The 20,906-nt window shown below is 50.4% G+C and overlaps 1 protein-coding gene across 1 annotated transcript; it reads right to left on the bottom strand.

Moving 5' to 3' along the window:
- Window positions 1-309: 309 nt before the first annotated feature.
- On the bottom strand, window positions 310-19,496 carry ARHGEF40 (Rho guanine nucleotide exchange factor 40; the record flags this gene model as incomplete). Its single annotated transcript, NM_001205941.1, is given in 23 exon segments — window positions 310-849; window positions 969-1,014; window positions 1,397-1,527; window positions 2,033-2,176; window positions 2,402-2,506; window positions 3,207-3,384; window positions 4,187-4,357; window positions 5,068-5,283; window positions 6,122-6,208; window positions 6,567-6,801; window positions 6,915-7,525; window positions 8,012-8,155; window positions 8,232-8,354; window positions 10,392-10,518; window positions 10,893-11,008; window positions 11,116-11,211; window positions 15,762-15,878; window positions 16,008-16,088; window positions 16,199-16,295; window positions 16,844-16,964; window positions 17,113-17,280; window positions 17,428-18,679; window positions 19,299-19,496. Coding segments are annotated over 22 exon segments (4,560 nt in total), but the record flags the coding sequence as incomplete, so codon positions are not given.
- Between the last annotated feature and the right edge of the window lie 1,410 nt (window positions 19,497-20,906).

The raw sequence follows: 20,906 nt of genomic DNA on the forward strand, positions 1-20,906 counted from the left end.
GTACTGTGATCTGAGACTCATCTTGAGAAACTGCTGGATGGTGCTAGAAGACCCCAGCTTGACTGTGAGCAGCTCAGCCTCAGGAAGTGCATGCAGAATGAGAGGAGGAACTTCAGGCCTCTGGAGGCCTCTCCTCTGGGAGGGTGCACGTTCACCCAGGCCCAGCTTTGTGCCAGTAAGGGGGTACAGTGTACCTTGCAGCCTTGGCTTTATTTTCTGTGTTCTAGTTAACGATCGGGTTAGCAGAAGTGCTCAAGTTAGTGGTATCACTTCAACCCTGAGGTCTGCTCTAGCTGTTCGGAGACAAAGTGTGAGTAAATATATTTAATATAACAATAGTATTATAATAACAGTAATTACATATACAAAGTTTGCAGTTCCCTGCCCCACTCTTCTGTAATGGTTTGCATAGCTCCGTGTCCTATGACACCTGCCCCCCACCCTCAAAAACGGAGTTGCCAGGAATTGGCAGAGATGAGTCTTCTCAGGATGAGTCAGGGGGCGGCATGAGGGGAGAACACAGGCTATGGAGGCAGGGCTGACACGGAGCTGTGTCCTGGGAGTATGCACTGGCCCCGGATGGGGAAGGACTGGACGGAGGAAAATTTCCCCACCTCCAGGGTATAAAGGCAAGCAAGTGTGGACACTCTGGTTCTTGTAGGAAGGCACCTGGCTGGGAAGAGCTAGAGACAGTGGTAGCAGGGAGACATACTAGTCCTTTGACCTCCTCTCTGTCCAGGAAGCAGAGGGAAGGACTTCAGTGCTCTTCCAGTCCTCCACTCTGTGCCCTCAGCATCCCAGCCCAAAGTGTGCTGAGAGGAGGGGCGGTAGCCAAGCTCCGGATCTTCTCTGGAAGCCAGGAGAGAAGAGGGAAGATGGGTTGGGAGAGGGAAGAAGCTGACTCCCAGGCAGCTGGGGAAGGGAAGGGAAAGGATGTAGGATATGGTAGAAAGGGGGCACCAACTTACCCAGTCACAGAGGCGTGGTGGGGTCGCTCAGGGCCCGGGTATGACTCTGAAGGAAGAGAAACCACAGTGAGTTTAAAGCATAAGAAATCATCTCTTGTATAGAGAGATTATATAACCCTCCCTCTCTCCCAAGCCTGTCAATTAGTTCACCCTTTTTTCCTCATCATTCCTGAATTTTGTGGATTGAATCCAAGTTCAAACCAGTCTGTTAGAATTCTCCCCTTTCTCTCACTCTTGCACTACATTCCTTATTAAAGATTCTTTTTCACTTCTGACCTTCATCCCTCTTAGCCAGGCCTGGAGGAGAGGAGAAACGCAGACTGGACAAATAGCCTTGCGGGAGCACAGGCTCACTGGTTCCTCTGCCCCTCATGAGTTGAACGACCAGAAGAGCCCACCCCATTCTCAGCACTACTGCAAGGACTTACCTGCCGGGATAGCCCTAAGATCCCTCCACTGGACAGAATGGGAGTGCTGCTCCCAGGGTGTGGGGCTTGCAGGTTGGGGCTGTTTCTCGGTCCTGGGGACACATCTCCAGAAGAGTCAAGTGTTTCTGGGGCTGGAGGGGAAGCTAGGGTGAGAGCAGAGTACAGAACCCCTCTAGATTACCTTAAGCAACCAAGCTGCTCCATCAGGGAAGAAAAAGCTCCATAGCAACAGGAAGCTGTAAGTCACCATAGCAATCCAGTTGCAAGAGAACCCCCCTACCAAGAGGCAGGAAATTGTCAGCGGCATCATTAGAGCAACCAGGGAAGAAGCGACAGGAAACTATAAGGATTGCCGTGGTGAACCAGGAGGGTACAACAGGAAGCTGAAGCAGTTTCCATAGAAACCCAAGGAGAGCTAGAGAGAGAGGTACAGAGGAAGTGCTTCTTAGCAACAGGCTGCTGTAAGCATTACCCTAGCAACCAGATGGAAGGCTCTTTTAGCAATGGGGGAGCTGTACATAGTTGTCATGGCAACTGGGCCACTTGGCTAGAGAAAGGAATTGCTCAGCAGCAAGCAGCCTGAACATCACCATGATGACCCAGCTGTTGGGAGCCACCCCTTGAGAGGTGCCTCACCCAGGGCAATTTGCTTGACGTCCAGATCCCAGGCCTCCTCCTCGACGCGGGCAGGCAGGGAACACGCTCCCGGGGAGAGACCGGGAAGGGAGGGGCCGGCATGCTCAAAGGATGACACGGCCACCGAGGCCCGGGTGCGGGCGGCTGCAGAGAGTGGGGGGGTGGGGGGTGGGGTGCTGGTGTGGGAAAGCCCTCCTGGCTCCCTGAAATGATCCTCATCTACTAGAGGGCCTCCCAGTCAGTCCCACAGTTTCTGAGAAGATATATCCACTGCGACCCTTCCTCTCTTTCCACCACACCTCCTCACTGTGCATTCACTCTCAAGGTCTTTGACTCCTGGGGGCCACCCCCCTGCACTCCGGCCCTCACCTCTTCCAGTGAGCAGGGCACTCAGTGTCCGCTCCCCAAGTGCTTTGATGTCCAGGAAGGGTTTATTCCCAATGCCCATGGAGACCATCTGCTGCACTCGGAGCTCTAGGGAACAGAGACCATGTTACCAACTTCTTTGCTCCTTCCCAACTCTTCATTCCTCATTCTCATTCCCTTGGCGTCTCTTGTTACTCTCCTGTTACGACATGGATGATGATGATCCTTGACTTCCCCCTTAGACAGCTGTCTCTTCTACCTGTTGCATCCTGCCCATTTGGCATTCCTGCTACTCAACTTTTCTTCTAATACTCACCTCTTCTTTTATCTTGGGTATTAAGAGCAAAATTCCCATTTTTACATACCTTTACAGTTTATCAAGTGTTTCCATATATATCACCTTATTTAATCCTTCCTATCATACCAAGATGTAGATGTTACTTTCCACTTTTCAGATGAGTGGAATGAGAATTAAAGAGAATTAAAAATGAAAAACAAAAACTAGCAAAAGACTGCTCAAAACAAACAAACTAGGTCTGCTAACACAGAAATTAAATTCTGAAAGGCAAGGCACGTGCATGGAACACCCTCTGACTCTCTTTTGCCCAGCCATTTGTGCTCACCTTCCTGAAGCTTAGCGGCTTCCTCTTTTCTTTTGGTACACCTTAGACTAATTTCTATCTCAGCAGTCTCTCTCATGTCGAATCTTCTCATACACCATTCTCCATCTTATACCCTCTTTTCCCCAGGCTCTCTCCAGCTAACCTCCTTGATCCCAAGCACACCCGCTCCTGGTTCTGCCCGGTACCCTTGTTGTGGGCTGCCTGTCTCCACAGCAACTGGGCAATAGAACTTGTCCACTTGAGTTTGATCTCTGGTGAGGCTGCCTGCAGGGTGTACGCCTCTCGTGCGCGCCGCCGCCGAAACCACAGTTCAAAGCAGAGCCCACTGTCCCCGATGTTTTCTGTTAGCCCCATGTCGGCAGTCTGAGAAAGAGCAGAGGAGTGTGGGTGAAGATGAAGTGCGTCCTGACTAGATGGTACCATGTGGAAAAGCACTACACTTAGTTTGGCATCTGGGAGATGCTCAGTAAATGTTTGCTCAACACCTACCCTGTGCCAAGTGCTCTACATTTAGCCTTCACAACAACCACGATTTACAGAAGGGGGGGCTGTATAATACCCAGAGCATCTTGTCCAAAGGCTTATCATAGCTTATTAGAGAAAGTTCAAGCCCATGGCTGTGTTATTCCAAACCCAAGCTTTTTTCTCTATATTGGACTCTGTTGGAACTAGTATAAGAGGACTACGTCAGAGAAACTCTTAGAATCATGCTACATTGCCTGATCTGGGACTAGGCTGCTATTGATGTTTATCTGGATATCAAGGCTGTTTCCCTAAAGCAAGGCCTCCCTCCTCTTGGTTTCTTCAGTTCCATAAGTTAAGCTATATTTATAGTGTCCTCTCTTCATCCCCCAGGGACCATCCCTAACTCAGAAAGCATGTGTGTTCTTAATGGGAAAGTTCCTCTTCCCTTCTGGTTTGGAATGCCCCATGAATCTCCTGTGTGAATAAGAACGCCATGCAGTAGGCCAATGACAAGGACTTCTGTCACCTCGACACCCTAACCTGATGTTTGATTACAGGCCAAAGCCTGTTCAACATGATACAGATTCTGAAGCTGGGTTGGGATTGAGTTTTCCAGAACATCCTGAGTTCTCAAGTAGAGCATGATTTCCTGTCCTGTCCCTGTGGTTTCCCACCACCACCCTGCCCCCAGGCATTGTACCTTAAAGGCCTGCTTATAAACGAAGGTCTCTGACCCCCCCTCAGGGCCCTTGAGCTTGCTGAACAGGAGGAGATGCTCAAAGAGAAAGACATGGCGAAAGCACTTTTTTCGGCCACAGATGACTGTGAAAGGGTCCCGGTGCAGGAGTTGGCCCTGCTCCTTCAGATCTATCTGGGGAAAGCAAAAGGAAAAGTCATTGGCCCTGGAGCCCTTTATATATATTTTATGGAGCGTAAAAATGGGATTTATAGGGCAAGGGGCCTAGTGCACTGGTTCTCAGGCAGAGTGAGGAAATCAGGAAAGCCCCTGGCCTAGAATCCATCTACTGGTCACCATGCACAGCACACCTGGCGTGGCAGCACAGCCCTGCCTCTGAAGACAGAAGATGGATCACACAGTAGGGTTTAGAGCCTCCAGTGGGTAAGCCTTTGCATGTTGGGGACCAAAGCACCATTTTGCCCCAGGAAGAGAATCAAATCAGCAAAGACCTGAAGGGAAAAGAGGTCTAACCCAGTGGAGGTAGGTTTCCAAGTTGTTCTGGAACCTTAGGGCTGGAAAAAGACTAAGGAGAGGAGAATAGGTATGTGTTGAGTGTTGAGATACAGAATGAACTGCAGGGTAGATGTAGATAAGAATTAGGAAAGGAATAGGAAAGCAGAGGCAGATACAGGGTCATGGGATGTTGGGCAGGACATAGCTTTATTAGTAATGAGGAAATTGAGGGCCAGTGAAGTTCAGTGACTTGACCAAAGCTATCCATGTTTGTTAGAAATGACAGCCTGGGGCCCTCTGACATTGAGTCTATTTCCCTGGTCACCAGCCCACACTGCTTCTGAGGTCACAGGGCGGCCTGGGCTGGTATGTCTGGAACATGCTCTTACCTCACAGCCACGCACCGCCTCTACAGCCAGCAGGTCTCTGCCACGGATCTCTTGTTCCCGGAGCAGCTGCACAGCAGCCCCAAGGGCCTGGCGCTCAGAACTTGGTTCAGGCCCAGCTTCCCTTAGGAGCTCCTCTAAGAGCCGCCCATACCTGGCCAGCTGCTCCAGGGGCTGCTGCAAGGCCCGGGGCAGGTGAGGGCCCCCCTCCAAGGTGCCCTAGTATGGGGAGGAAACAGATAGGAATGAAGGAAGGTGCTAAAGGCCTTTGGAGAAGATGGGCAGTACTCTGGGTTTTTAGGGGTAGATCAAGTCCAGATGGTCTTCCCAGATGGTACTAGAACCCACCTGCCAATACAGGAGACTTAAAAGACTCAAGTTTGATCCCCAGGTCAGGAAGATCCCCTGGAGGAGGGCATGGTAACCAGCTCCAGTATTCTTGCCTTGAGAATCCCATGGACAGAGGTGCGTGGCAGGCTACAGTCCATAGGGTCACAGAGTTGGACATGACTGAAGCAACTTAGCACGCACCCACAAGCCCAGATACACCCAAAGGTAAGGTGAAAAACCTTTCCGCAGAAAGAAAGGAGGTAGGAGGCCTGCATGAGACTCAGACATCCTCTATATCTTAAAGGAGAATGGAAGAGGAATACAAATAATCCCTTGAATTCTCCGGCTTTTAACTTTTTTTTTTTTTCCGGCTTTTAACTTTTGAAGTCACTTTCACATCTTTTGATGTGAGGTCTTTTGAGCCTCTGAGCAGTCCATTAGTTAGATGTAGTGAACACTGCCCACTTTTCCTGGATACAGAAACAGCAGCCTGGAGGAATCAAGACCCTTGCCCAAAATCCTCAGGTGGACGGGATATGATCCCAGCTTCACCTGGCTCCCAGACCAATGCGTGCCCCACCCTCAGCAATTCTGGGAGATTACTGGTAGCTGATGCTCCACGGCACGTCTAGGAAAGCTTTTTTTTTCCCTGAGAGATTTTGAGGTTGGCTGAATTTTATGTCTTCCTGGCGTCTCCCCTTCTCATGAGAGTAGGAGAAAAAGTTACCTTGGTTGGGGGGCTGAGGGCTGTCAGACCGGTCTCCAGTTTGTGCCGGTGCTTCACGTACTGGGCATAAAGGCTGAATTGGTCCCCCTGTGCCAGTAGGGAAGCAGTAAGTCATCTCCATGAGGCCCTGCAGACCAGCCTCTCCCTCTCCTCCTCCACATCCTGTGCGGCCGGAAGGAGGGACCGGCCCCGGGGGAGCACTCAGTCTGCCTGGGGAATGACAGGCTCCGGTGGAGAGAGCAAAGGCCAGGCAGCCCTGATGTTGGGGACACAGAGGTGGAGTAGATCCAGGAGCCCAGCAAACAGCACTAGGCCCCAGTATCTGGAACTGCACATTCCGGTGGGGGGAGTGGGGAGGAGAGACGTACTGAGAAGGAGGGACCGTGGATGGGGCTGAGACGTGTGAAGGGAGAAGCCCTGGAAGACATTTTAGAGGCTGACTCACATGGCGAAGGAAGCAGGCCCCGATGCGCAGGGGGTGGGTGGCGCAGCCCTGAAGTTCCCGCAGAAAGTGTGTCCGGTGGAAACTGCGGAGCCTCTCCCGGGCGCTCAGGGCAGCAGCCCAGGTGCCCCGCAATTCTGGGGTCAGCTCAGGCCCTGGGGGTGGCACCGGCTCACTTAAGGCAGCCACATATTCTTGCTCACAGGTAATCAGCTCAGACACCAGACGCTGCTGGGCGCTGCAGGTACCACAGGGAGAGATAGGAGGCTGTGGCATGGGAGGCAGTCACCACCCCGACAATGTCACGTTCTTTTCCTGCGGGGCAGCTGGGTCTGCTGCTTGGGTTCTCACCTGATGCTCCGCTTGCGCTCCATCCGGGGGGTGCCCACTCCCCAGGGCCCTTCTGGTCCCCCAGCCCGGCCCAGCAGCACGTGTTCCCGGGGTGAGCACGTCCTGTCTACCACCTCCGTACTGGTGACTTCCAGACCTCGGATCAGCACAGTCCTTGGTGGTCTGCCTTCTGCTTCTGGACCCAGCTCGGCACCCTCCTCCTCATAGTCCTCCCCACAGGGGGCCAGGGAGCAGTGGGACGGGGCTGCCCGTGGCCCGGGGCTGCTGGGGAGCAGCAGGGAGCTGAGGCTGGGTGAGGGGCTGTGGGGGCCCCGTGGGGCTCCTCCGCTGCTGGCACTGTCTGCCCGTCGTCGCCGGTGGCCCCGGGGACTTGCTTCCTCCCCCAGCTGTTGTTGAATCCTCCTCTCCAGCTCTTGGCAGCGGGCCCGGCAGCGGCCCCATTCTCGCAGGGCTGCCGGGCTGCCCAGGTCCAGGGCCAGGGCCCGCATCTCCTGGAAGGTGCCAGCGCTGGGCTCCGGGGCGCGCCGCAGGGCCAAGGCTGCCAGCACTGCCTCCCGCCCTGGTCCCGCTCCTGCCAGCCTCGCAGAACCTTCATCCACCCATTCGTGTGCCTGCAAGGCCAAAGCGAAGGGGAATGGGGCCAGGAAAGGGTGAGGTCCCGGGCCACTCCCACGAGCTGCCCCATGGCAGCTCCTGTTCTTCTTCACCAATGGCTTCCCAAGGCCCAGCACCACCAACCCCCTCAGAACACCTCCGCTCACTGTCCTGCATCCCTGCCTAATGTGTTACTCTGAGCTGGTAGGGAGACAGAGGGGCCTAGATGAAGATGGCCAAAACACAGAATTTACAAGTGGCAGGCTCTGTACTGAGTGCTTGTTACATACTGCTTATGATAAGCCTCACGCAGCCCTGTGAGGTAGGTGCCACGAGGCACACTCAGGTTTAGTCTCCTATCCCAGGTCATTCATCAGGTTAGAGCCAATAGTCAAAGCCCAGGGGAGGCCTCCTAAGTCCTGGCTTCTAACAGCTCCCCGATCAGCTTCTCCAGGCAAAAGAAAGGTGGCGGTGGGCACTGGAAGAAAAGGCTCGGCACATACCTGCTGGAAGAAGCGCTGTAGCCGCAGAGCCCGATGGAGGCCACTCTCCACCTGCTCCAGGCGCTGTTCAAAGACATCCAGAAGCTTCTGGGAGGCAGCGTCCTCTTCCAGGGCCAGGGTCTCCCTCGCTTGGGCCAGGCGCTCCTGGAGAAGCGAGGCTGCTCTGAGGCCTGGCCCTCAGTCCAGCAGTCTCCCCTTCCTCCCCGCTCCCCCTTCTCACCTGAACCTCAGCACTGAAAGCCCGGAATCGTAGCTCTGTCTCCTGCAGGGCAGGCAGGGAGTCCCCAGGCACGGCAAAGCTCGCCAGCTGCTCCTCTCCGGGGCCTGAGAGCCACTGCAGTGCCTGGGGCAGACAGGGTGGGAGAGCAGGGCCATGAGGGAGAATGGGGCAGGCAGGGCGAAGGAGAGCTGAGGTCCAGCTCCCACCTGACTGCCCTAACTTGTAGAAGTTGGGGGAAACCACGTCATCTCAGCTGTCAAGTGGAAATAACAGTGAGTGGTGATAATTTCCACAAGGGTCAAGCGAGAAAGTGAGTAAGAGATCTTTGTAAAACACGAGGTGAAGGGGAGGCTGGGCTGTTAGGAAGCACTGAGACCTGTGCTTGGGTTCCAGGACTATGCCTGGAGGTGAAATAGATAAAATTAGTGTGAACTGGAGGCAAAGGGGCCAGAAGAAATTTCACATTTACAGAGCCTAGTGATAGGGGGCAGTAGTTCCAGGGACTGGGCCTGGAGAGACAACTCAGGTTTGTGTGTGTGTGTGTGTGTGTGTGTGTGTGTGTGTAGCTCTGGTTGCCTATTATGGGGCTCTAAGAACTCTCATGTTGGTTCTGGGATGTTTGACCAAAAAGGGATGGTAATTCCTTCCTCTGAAGAAAGGCTGGAAGCTGGGGCAAGACAGCCTGAGGACAAGAAGTCTGAGAATGTTCCCAATAACCTGTGCCAACAATAAACACTTCTGCAGTCCTCTGCTGAAATCATTTGATCACCCTAATGCCCTCGTGAGGCAGGCCTTACTGTCACCCCCATTCTGCAGACGAGAACGTGGGAAGTCAGAGATGTTTCAAGGCTTCTCCAACATCTCACTCTTAGCAGAGCACAACTCAAACTGAGCACTTTAGACTCCAAATCCTGTGTGCTAACAGTTTTTAAACAGGAGGAAAACAGCTGATTAGCAAGCAAACAAACAGTAGAAGTAGGGGGTTAGGTTTTATGTGAAGCAGAGTGCCTGGAAGAGGGCTCCACCAGATACCCTGGTGGTTCTGCCTGCAGTAAAGCGTCTGCCTGCAACGCGGGAGACCTGGGTTCAATCCCTATGTCGGGAAGATCCCCCCTGGAGAAGGAAATGGCAACCCACTCCAGTACTCTTGCCCGGAAAATTCCATGGATGGAGAAGCCTGGTAGGTTACAATCCATGGGATTGCAAAGAGTTGGACACAACTGAGAAACTTCACTGGTTCACAGACCTGGATGCTGGAATGTGTGTGTGCACTTAGTCACTCAAGAATACTGGAGTGGGTTTCCATGCCCTCCAGGAGATCTTTCCAACCGAGGTCTCGAACCCAAGTCTCCTGCATTGCAGACAGATTCTTCACTGTCTGAGCCACCAGGGAAACACAGATGCTGCAATGGAGGAAGCTAAATATGCAGAAATCTCAGAAAAGACAGCCCTGCCCCTACCCTCCTTTGTCATTGACCCTGAGATGACCCTTCCCCTGAGGCTACATGCAGTCCATGAGGTGATCACTAAGCACACACAGGAGTTATGGAAGAGCAATCAGATTTCAAAGCTCCGTTTACCCTACAAGATAGGGTGGAGAGCAAATCTCTATGGAGCTCTTAACCCCAGGAGAAAAGAATTAAGGTTCAAAAAAGCAAGCCTTATCCCCGAATCTTTCTCATAAAGAGACTTCAGTTTCCAAGGCATTTAGCAGCTTCCATCATCCTCTCCTTCTAAGGCGGAGGGAGGTGGGACCTTTCCAGCCTCAGGTTTGGGGATGATTATTGCCTAAGGGGTGGACAGAGCTGGTGTCAATGGACATTTGTTATTTCTGAGCTAAGGAGGTAGGCTCTCAGAATCAATAGACTCTTCCTACAGTCCCCGAGGGCACCCGAGCATCTCACAATTTCTAAGGATCCTTGATCAAATATCAACAGTGGGAAGGGGAGATCTGTCTTCTCTTTCTTGCTGGTGCTGAAATGCCATCTCCCTCTTGCTGAATCTCACACTGACCATGATCAACTTCCAAGGAGATGAAGAGGGAGGGAGGGTTGTTCAGGTTAGGAGAACACCATCAATTGTAAGTATCAGTGGGAAAAGCGTTGCTGGAGGCCAGGCCCTCAGGTGGAAAGAGGCATGGGGGAGGGGGTGTTGGCTCACCTGCTGCAGTCGGTGCAAGCGTTGCCGCTGCTCCTGCTGCTGCACGTGCAGATTGGAGAGGCGCACGAGCTGGTGAATGGCTTCATCTACCTCTTGATACAGTGCAGCTGGACCTGGACCTTCCAGCCTGGGGAGGAAGAGGGGCAGAATTAACCACAGCCCTTGTCAAGCTCTCCTCCAAACCCATCGCATCCTTGCATTCCAACGTGAGGGGTGACACAGCATTCTAGGTCAGCAGATGGGCCTGTATCTGAATCCTGACTCTTCCATTTACTGACTGACCTTGGCCAAGACATTAAACATTTCTGATCCTCCAAATCTCCATTTATAATCATGACTAGCATCTGGGGATGTTATGAGGGTTGTACATGGAGAAGCATGATATCCTGTCCAGATAACATGCTTAGTTAAGAATTTTCTGGCAGCTAAGGTGAACTGGCAGTTCTCTGCTGTGTCTCCATCATGCATGTCCACCTGCCCCCGTGCACCCATCCCTCGTACTTGCTGCTGTGGGTGGATCGCAGCTTCATCAGGATGGCTCCTCCGTCCCTCTGCAGCTCTGTCAGCCGGGGATCTGCCAGTACCTTCTGCAGGGGCTCAGGCATTCCTACCACCTCCTGGCGGGCAGGGAAAAATTGACAGGATTCCACCAGAAGGTCCTCAGCTCAGCTCAGCCCCATCCCCACCTCCACCTCATGCCCTTTGGTCCCATCTTATTTCATACCTCTCCTTCTGGCTCTGCTGCTCTCTCTAGTTCCTCAATGGCTTGCCGTATAGAGCCCAGCACACCTCGGCACAGGTGGCACAGCCTTGCCACTTGCTGAAACAAATACACGGGGATGGAGTCCAGGGACAGAGTCTAGGATAAGGGGCCTAAGCCCAAGAGTGGAGGTGGGGCAACCCTAGAGACTTTTATGAGGCAATGCTGGATTCAGTTAGAAAGTAGGTTATTGCTTACTAACTATATGACTTTAGGCAGGTCCAGAAAATTCCCTGAACCTCAGTGTTCTCAACTGTAAAGACGTACCAGATTTAAAGGTTTAAATAGATGACCCTACATAAGCAGTTAGCATAGGGCTGACACATTTTACAGCTTAGTAAACATGAATCTCCTTTCCCTCATCTGCACTGCCTCTTCACACTATAAGACCCACCTCTCTGCCTATTCAGATGCGCTTCCCCTTTGATCCACAGCTTAGAGACCATGTTACAGACCCCCTTTAATACTCAGCTCAGATCATGTTCAGACCTCTTTTCTTGAAGACAGCATTCAGATTTCATAAAATCAGAGATGTCCCAATTGGTGTACTTTGTGGGCAAAAATCTTGAGGCTGGAATGTTGGTGCAGGGAGCAGGTATAGGAAGGCACCATCTCCAAAAGTAAGTAACTTGTTACAGGTCATATGGAACCAGAATCAGCCCCTCTGAGTCAGCTCTTTCTAGAACCCCAGTGACATTCTGCATGCTTCTCCTGTTGTTTCTAACTTATCTTCCACCAAAAATGATATGTTATTTAATGTCATGTTAAGAATCACAAAAAGAGAAGATTACAGGCCAATATCACTAATGAACACAGATGCAAAAACACTCAACACAACATTAGTAAACCAATCCAACAATACATTAAAAGGACCATGCATCATGATTAAGTGGGATTTATTCCAGATATGCAAGGATGGTTCAACACCTGCAAATTAATCAACATGAAACACCACAGTAACAAAATGAAGGCTAAATATCACATGATCATCTTGATAGATGTGGAAAAACTTTTCACAAAATTCAATATCCACTTATGATTTAAAAAAAAAAAACTCTCAATAAAATGGGTGAAGAGGGAAACACCTCAACATCATAAAGCCCAATTATGACAAACCCACAACTAACATCATACTTAATGATGAAAAGCTGAAAGCATTTCTTCTAAGATGAGGAACAAGACAGGGACATGCATTCACACCAGTTTTATTCAACATAGTTTTGGAAGTCCTAGACACAGCAATCAGAGAAGAAAAAGAAATAAAAAGGCATCCAAACTGAAAAGGAAGAAGTAAAATGGTCACTGTTTGAAGATGATATGATACTATACATAGAAAATTCTAGAGAAGCCACCAAAAAACTACTGTAACTCACCAATGAGTTCAATAAAATTACTGGATACTGAATTAACATATAGAAATTGGTTGCATTTTTATACACTAACAATGAACTATCAGAAAGAGAAATGAAAACAGTTCCATTTATAATAATATCAAAACAAATAAAATGCCTAGGAATAAACCTAACTAAGGGGGTAAAAGATTTGTACTTGGTATAACACATTGATGAAAGAAACTGAAGATGACACAAACAGATTGAAAGATATACCATGCTCATGGATTGGTGGAATTAATATTGTTAAAATGTCCATACTTCCCAAGACAATCTACAGATTCAAGGCAATCCCTATCAAAATATCAATGGCATTTTTCACAGAACCAGAACAAATAATTTTAAAATTTATATGAAAATACAAAAGACTCTGGATAGCCAAAACAATCTTGAGAAAGAAGACCAAAGTTGGAGGTACCATGCTCCCTGATTTCAAACTGTAACTACAAAGTTACAGTAATCAAAACAGTATGATACTGGCTCAGAAATAGACACACAGATCAATGGAACAGAATGGAGAACCCAGAAATGAATCTACACACATATGGCCAATTAACCTGTGACAAAGGAGGCAAGAATGTACAATGGAAAAAGACCATCTCTGCAATAAATGGTGTTGGGAGTACTGAATAGCTACCTGCAAAAGCATCAAACTGGACTACTTTTTCACACCATGCACAAAGATAAATTCTAAATCGATTAAACACTTGAATGTAAATCTTGAAATAACAAAACTTCTAGAAGAAAATATAAGCAATATGCTTCTTGACATCTTAGTATTATTTTTTTGGATACATCTCTAGGGAAGGGAAACAAAAGCAAAAATAAACAAATGGGATTACATCAAACTACATCACCTTTGTGCAGTGAAGGAAACCATCAACAAAATGAAAAAACTCCCTACTGAAGGGGAGAGGACATTTGCAAACAATATATCCTATAAGGGGTTAATATCCAAATTATATGAAGAACTCATACAACTCAATATCAAATAAGCAAGCAACCCAATTAAAAAATGGGCAGAGGATCTGAATAAACATTTTTCCAAAGAAGACATACAGACATCGTTTCATGGCCAATGGGCACCGAAAACAATGCTCAACATTATCAATAAACAGGAATGTGCAAATCAAAACCACCATGAGATACCACCTCACATCTGTCAGAATAAGTATAGGTGAGGATGTGCAGAAAAGGGAACCCTCATGCACTATTGGTGGGAATATAAACTGGTGTGTAGGCACTCTGGACAACAGTATGGATAATCCTCATACGATCCAGCAATTCCACTCCTGAGTATTTAATACAAAGAAAGTGAAAACAGCAATTAGAAAATATATATGCACCTCTATGTTAATTGTCGGAGAAGGCAATGGCAACCCACTCCAGTACTTCTGCCTGGAAAATCCCATGGACGGAGGAGCCTGGTGGGCTGCAGTCCATGGGGTCGCTAAGAGTCCGACACGACTGAGCGGCTTCACTTTCACTTTTCACTTTCATGTGTTGGAGAAGGAAATGGCAACCCACTCCAGTATTCTTGCCTGGAGAATCCCAGGGACAGGGGAGCCTGGTGGGCTGCTGTCTATGCGGTCGCACAGAGTCGGACACGACTGAAGTGACTTAGCAGCAGTAGCAGCAGCATGTTAATTGTGGCATTATTACAATAGCCAAGATAAGGAACCAATTTAAGTTCCCATCAGTAGATGAATGGCTAAAGAAGATGTGGTGTACACACACACACACACACACACACGAATATTACTCAACCGTAAAAAGGATGAAATCTTGCCATTTGTGACAACATGGATGGGCCTAGAGGGTATTATGCTAAATGAAATAAGTCAGACAGAAAAATACAAGTACTGAAGGATTTCACTTATATGTGGAATCTAAAAAACAAACGAACAAACATAACAAAACAGAAACAAAGTTATAGATACAGAGAAAAAACAGGTGGTTGCCAAAGGGGAGGGGGTGGGGAGAGAAAAGAAATAGGTGGGGGGGCGGTGTGGGGAGACGAAAGAAATAGGTGGGGGAGATTAAGAAGTACAAACTTTCAGTTGCAAAGTAAATCAGCCACAGGTATGAAATGTACAGTGTGGGGAATATAGTCAATAATTATGTAATACCTTTGTATGGTGACAGATGTTAATTAAACATCATGGTGATCATTTTGAAATGTATGGAAATATTGAATCTACTCTTGTATACCAGGAACTAAAATAGTGTTGTTGGTCAATTATACTTCAAAAACAAATAAACAAAAAACTCATGGAAAAAGAGATCAGGTTTTTGTTTTTTTTAAAGGGTGTAGATGAGGGGGAGGGGGAATTGGACAAAGATGATCAGGGCTACCCTGATAGCTCAGCTGGTAAAGAATCTGCCTGCAAGGCAAGAGACCCTGGTTCAATTCCTGGGTCAGGAAGATCCCCTGGAGAAGGGCTAGGCTACTCACTCCAGTATTCTTGGGCTTCCCTGGTGGCTCAGCTGGTAAAGAATCCTCCTGCCATGTGGGAGACCTGGGTTCTATCCCTGGGTTGGGAAGATCACCTGGAGAAGGGAAAGGCTACCCATTCCAGCATTCTGGCCTGGAGAACTCCATGGATTGTATAGTCCATGGGGTTGCAAAGAGTTGGACAACTGAGCGATTTTCACTCACTCACTCAATCAAAAGTTAAAACTTCCAGTTACAAAATGTGCTGTGTACTAGGGAAGTGATGTACAACACAATATAATTAACACTGCTGTATGTTAAATATGGAAGTTGTTAAGAGTAAATCCTAACAGTTTTCATCACAAGGAAAACAATCTTCCTATTTCTTTAATTTTGTATCTGTATGAGATGATGAATATTCACTAGTGTGGTAATCACTTCATGATTGTATGTAAATCACTGTGTTGTATACCTCAAACTTGTTCAGTGCTGTATGTCAACTATATCTCAAAACTAGAAGGAAAAAAAGAATTTATTTAATATATTCCTCCCATCTTCCCAGCAGCCCAGGGTACACGCACAATCTTTTGCTCATAAATACTTATTAAATTTGCTAATAAACAGGTGTTGAATTGTGAACCATAACTACTTATTGAACTAAATGGAAGGGAAACCACTCTTTCCCAGCCCCTTGGTCAAGTCTCATTTGCCATTTTTTCCTAGAAATGTCCTCTGCTGGGTCACTCCTGGCTCCCAGTGTCCTGGGTGTGGGAGAGGAAGCTTACCTGGTGTGTCTCTACCCAGTGACTAGGAGAGGGCTCCCTGTGACCTCCCAAGTCCCACTGCAGCTCCTCTGGCTTGGCCACTCTTTTCAGATCGCCCTCTGATAGCAACTCAGCACCCTGTAGACACATGAAGACAGGGGGTTTTGGGCCTGGGCACCTAGGGATTCAGGGATTGACCAGGGGCTCCAACTAGCCTCTTCTCTCTCCATCACTGATGGGAACTAGGTGGGAATGAGGAGCTCAAACCTGAAGTCCATGGAGTTCAGCTGGAGGCTCATCAAGAGTGAGAAGCAAGAGCCGCTGAATGAGGGGAGGGTCTCCCGAGTCCTGAAGGCAGAGAAGAATAACCCTAAACTACAGGTGACTAGGTGGCCTGGAATGACCACTAGGAAAGAGTTAGGGCCCAGAAGAAGTAATCATCTCAAGGGGTTGGTTACCTGAAGTTGACTCAGGACAGGAATGAGAGCTGGAGGCAGTGGGGGTGCCTTGCGAAGATCCAGCAGGACAGATAGCCCCAATATCTGTAGATCAGGTCTGTGGGGGCAGAAGAGCCAAGGAAAGAGAGAGAGAGTGTGTGTGTGTGTGTGTGTGTGTGTGTGAGTGTCACTCATCCTCAGGAGAAGTTAGATCCTAGAAATGGGCAAAGGATCAAACAAAGCCTGGGATGTGTGTCCAAGCGATAGTGATGACTAGCAATTAGGAGTCTATATTCATACAACTACTGGGTCATGGGATCAGAGTTTAAAAAGTTACGAATTCTGTGCTCCAGAAGGATATGAATTCAATCCAGCACCTAGCCTAATAGATTCTGGGTCTCAAGAAATAGTTGTTGGATGAATAAATCAACATTTTTATAATCTAGGTAGTATCTTAGGAGACTGAAAGTCAGCAGGGTTGATTTTGAGGATTGATGAAGACATTCTGCAAGTCAGGGGTCAGGAAGGTCAGACATCAATGACCTGAACAATCTGAGGGTTGTAGAAGTAGGTGTCCTAGAGGTCAGTGTCCTGTGGAAAGAAGAGGGCAGGGTCCTTATGACCCAGGAGGTTACTGTGCAGGGTGGCAGCCTGGGCCTCAGTTACCTGAGCAGTGAGTGAAGGTAATGAAGAGCAGTGCTCAGCACGTCTTGGGAGGGTGGGGGCTCCTCGGGAGGGCACGGTGGGGTAATGGTCAGCAGAGCTCGCCCACTCTGGTCCACCCCTCCTAAGGACACAAAATGGCCAGGCTGTCCTGGCTGAGGGCAGGCCTTGGCTACCTCCCATCTACCCCGCCTCCCTCTGCAGCCCACCTTGGAGGCTTTTCCTTAGAGGCTTTTTCAACCCCTTCCCTTCAGCCACTGCTGCCCACTGACCAGTCAGGATGAGGAATCCAGATGCCAGTAAGTCCCAAGCTACACCAGGGTCATCAGAGATGGAGACTGGGGGCCCTTCTTCCGGAATGCTCTCCCCTTTCACTTCTTGCACAGTCTCTGGGGGTGGTTTTAGGGGGTCGGAGAGGAGCCCTTCTGGATCGTTGGGCGCTGCAGACACAGGGCAGAGCTATGGGCCTGAAGTGAGGACAGGTCTGGCTGTTCCACTCCCAGCCTCACTTCTGCTTTTCCTCTAGCCCCCTTCCCTAGACTCCACCTAGCCCGGCCCTTGCCCTACTGGCCTCAATGTTGTCTCACCTGCCATGCACACCAGGCTTAGCCCCTCCTGTTCTCTTTCTCTGGCCCTTTCTTCTACAGGCCCGCAGACTTCTTGGGACCGAGGCTCTTTTTCATCTGGTGGTTTGAGCTCCTCTCTTGGCTCAGGTTCTGGCTTCCCCGAGCCTTCATGTTCCTCCTTAACTGGGCTGCATCCTGGAAGCTCGTGTTCGTTTGGTGGGGGCAGGCTGACAAGGGCTTCCTGGTGGCTGGTCTCTTCCTTGTCCCCAGGGCTCAGTGGGGCACTGTCCCCTCCTCGGTTAAGAGCCCCTCTGCCTGCAGCTCGCTTCTTTCTCCTGTTTCCTTTGCCTGTTCTCCGAGGGGTACCAGGCAGCCCTTCAGCCCCTTGGCCTGGTCCTGCTCCAACCTCGCCTGGCCTCAGAGGGCAAGACTCGGAGGCTTCTCCCAGTGCCTCTGCCAGGGGCTCAGATACCTCCAGGGCTGCTGCCTCTGGGAAAGCCTCAACCTCAGCTCCCGGGGGAGACCCAGGGGAGGCTCCAGTGCTGCTCCCTTCACCAGGTGGCCGGGCTCCATCCTGGTCCCGAGGCCCCAGACCCTTCTGGTGCATCCATGCCCGGTGTCTCCGATGCCGGCCCTTCCCTCCAGCACCCTTGCGTGTGGGTACTGTCCGGGTCCGGGAGAGGCCAGAGGAGCCTTCAGCATCCATGGGGCTCCCCCTCACAGGCAGTGTCACCTCCAGCAGCTCCACATACTCGCCCTCAGGTCCTTCAGCGGGGGCATTGTGCCCATCCCCGGGACTCCGGGTGCCCAAGGCTTCCTCTGGGAGTGGAGGGCTGGGGAGCCCCGGGGGCCCCGAGGGCAGTTCTGGGGGTAGTGTGCTTGGCCGATGTCCAACCATGAGGCCTCCTTTGTGCACAAATCGAGGGCAGATGAGCTCAGCCCAGGGCAGTCGCTGAATCCCAGAGGGCGCAGACAGAAGGCAGGTGCTGAGGCGACCTGTTGGCCTGTCCTTATTGATGCCTTGTAGCCACTCAGGTGTGAACAGGTATGCACAAGCCTCATTAGGCACAGGCAGCTCCTGCACTCGCCCACCCCCTGGGGCCAGGCACTTGAGTGCTAGGCGGGGTGCTTGGGCTGCTGAGGGTACCACTTGCAGGTAGAAGTCTCCCGGGCGCAGCAGCTGCCAGGGGAGGGCGGCCAGCTGCACCACTACCTGCTCGTGCAGGCAGAGGGGCCAGCCCTCGTGGAAGAAGAGGAAACCGCTGTACTGGGCCTGGGGAGATAGAGGGCAGGCTGTGCTCAGGCTTCCTCTGCAGATGAAGCCAGCAGGAGAGGCTAGTTAGAATGGGACTAGCCTAGGCAGGAGTGGCCTTATGCCTGGTGGGTTAAGACTCCAGGGGTGCAGGAGGAGATATCTTGCTGTGTGCATGTGACAGAGGGAAGGATTGGAACTGATCGGTTTTCTGGTGGTAGGAAGCTTCTCTAGGAAGCTGGTTCCACGAGTAGGAGGGGCAGAACTGAGTCATTATAAAGATATGGTCAGCAGATGCTATTGTTTTGGAGGAGTTGGAGACTCTTAGGAGGTCTTTAGAGCTGTAGAAGTGACTTTGTTGAGTCATTCTTGGGGGAGTCAGTATCTTGAAAAAATTGATATGAGGAGGGAAATGTCTGGAATTTGGTCTGGAGGGTCAACATCTTTGGGAGTTGATGTTTCTCAGGGATCACTATTTAGGAAGATGAGTGTCTATGTGTTAGTATCTGAGTGGTAAGTGTCTCTGGGGGCATCAGTATTGGGCAGGCAGTGTCTCCAGGTGGGGGGAAATTAGTCTGACTGGTGCCTGGGGTGAGGCAGTGGATCTTAGGGGAGACAAAACAGGAACGTGTTCACTTACACAGGCTTCCTGCTGGATCTTGGCAAGCAGGTGCTTGGCAGGCACCAGGAAGTCCAGTGTGTATCTCAGCGCATCCTCCCGATAAGTCCTCTCCACCACCTGGAACACTTGGCCCAACAGTGTGGGGGCTGTTGCCTTGAAAGGTGGGTAAAGGGCCGCTAGAGTACTCTGCACACAGTCCTCTACTGGCTCAGGCTCCTGGAAGAGACAAGATCAGACAGTGGATCCCTAGCACCCAAGCATGGTTCCTTAAAGGCTGGTGTTGTCCCCCAGGGGCCCCATCACGTACAAAGTGTGTGTAGAGAGGCAACATTCAGGAAATGCTGACTGAATGAGATGGGAGTGGGGCTGGGCCAATCAGAGTGCACTCTGAGACCTTGGTTTTGGAGATCCGGGGAGACTTTTCTGTGAATGTCTTTTATCAGGGCTGAACTTGGTTTTTGTACATTGGGATAATTGCATAGGCCCTCTTTCTCAAGAAGAGATGGGCCCCTGGGCCATCAGGGAAGTCACAGGTGGCTGAGAGTTCTGCAGGGTGAAGCCTTTTGATACAGCCATTCTACTAGTCCCTCCTCACAGGGCCTGCCAACCAGAGTCATGTTGTCGTGAAGTCACTCAGTCGTGTCCGACTCTTTGTGACCCCATGGACTGTAGCCCACCAGGCTCCTCCATCCATGGAATTTTCTAGGCAAGAGTACTGGAGTGGGTTGCCATTTCCTTCTCCAGGGGATCTTCCCGACCCAGGGATTGAACCCAGGTCTCTTGCATTGTGGGCAGACGCTTTGCCGTCTGAGCTACCAGGGAATCACTACCAACCAGAGACCCCCTTCTTAAGTAGAGGTGCCACCACCCATGAGCAATCATATGCTAATGGTCATTGGGTGGGAAGAAGGACTGAAGGGCTATCTGTCTTGAGTCTTTCTAGCACCCCTCATCCTCTCCAGTGGCTCTCAAGGAATCACTCATTCCCTGAGTGTGCTGGATTAGGTTACAAAGACTTGGGTGGGGACAGCTGAAAGAAGGAAAAGTCACAAAAGGAACACGTAGGGAAGGGAGGAGGAGGCTTTGCTGGTATGTATTGGAGCTGAAATATTTTCTGATTTCTGTAAGGCCTGTCTAACAACCTCCATCCTGGGCCACTCAAAAGTTCTCAGCCCTGTTTCCTCTAGACTCACCTCCCTAAGTGAATCAGTTGGATATCTTTCTCCATCTCAGAACCTAAACAGCCACCCCTTAGGCTATTCCTTTACAAACTTACTTCTCTTTCAAGGTGGCTTTGAAATTCCTTTTATCAGATTTCTTTGCTGTAACTGGGCAAGGGTGATGCTCGAATTGAAGTGTTTACTTAGTTCTCTACTCTGCATTGCCCTCCCCACCCCCTACTCCGCCGGCTCTGCCCTGAGGATAAAACCGCATACTTTACTTTGAGTCCTTCCAGCCTGGGTGTTACAAGCCTATCCCGACAGTCAGAGAAGCGAGGCAGCCACTCCAGAGAGCGACAGTCAGTGCGTCAGCACCGAGACCCGGCCCCAAGGTGTGTGGGCGAGCAGACAGACCCCCCAGTGTTCCGGGGACCCGGCCAGCTCCGGGAGCGTGGGTGGGGGAGGG

Source organism: Bos taurus, chromosome 10 (assembly GCF_002263795.3).
Source record: "Bos taurus isolate L1 Dominette 01449 registration number 42190680 breed Hereford chromosome 10, ARS-UCD2.0, whole genome shotgun sequence".
Taxonomy (NCBI): Eukaryota; Metazoa; Chordata; class Mammalia; order Artiodactyla; family Bovidae; genus Bos; species Bos taurus.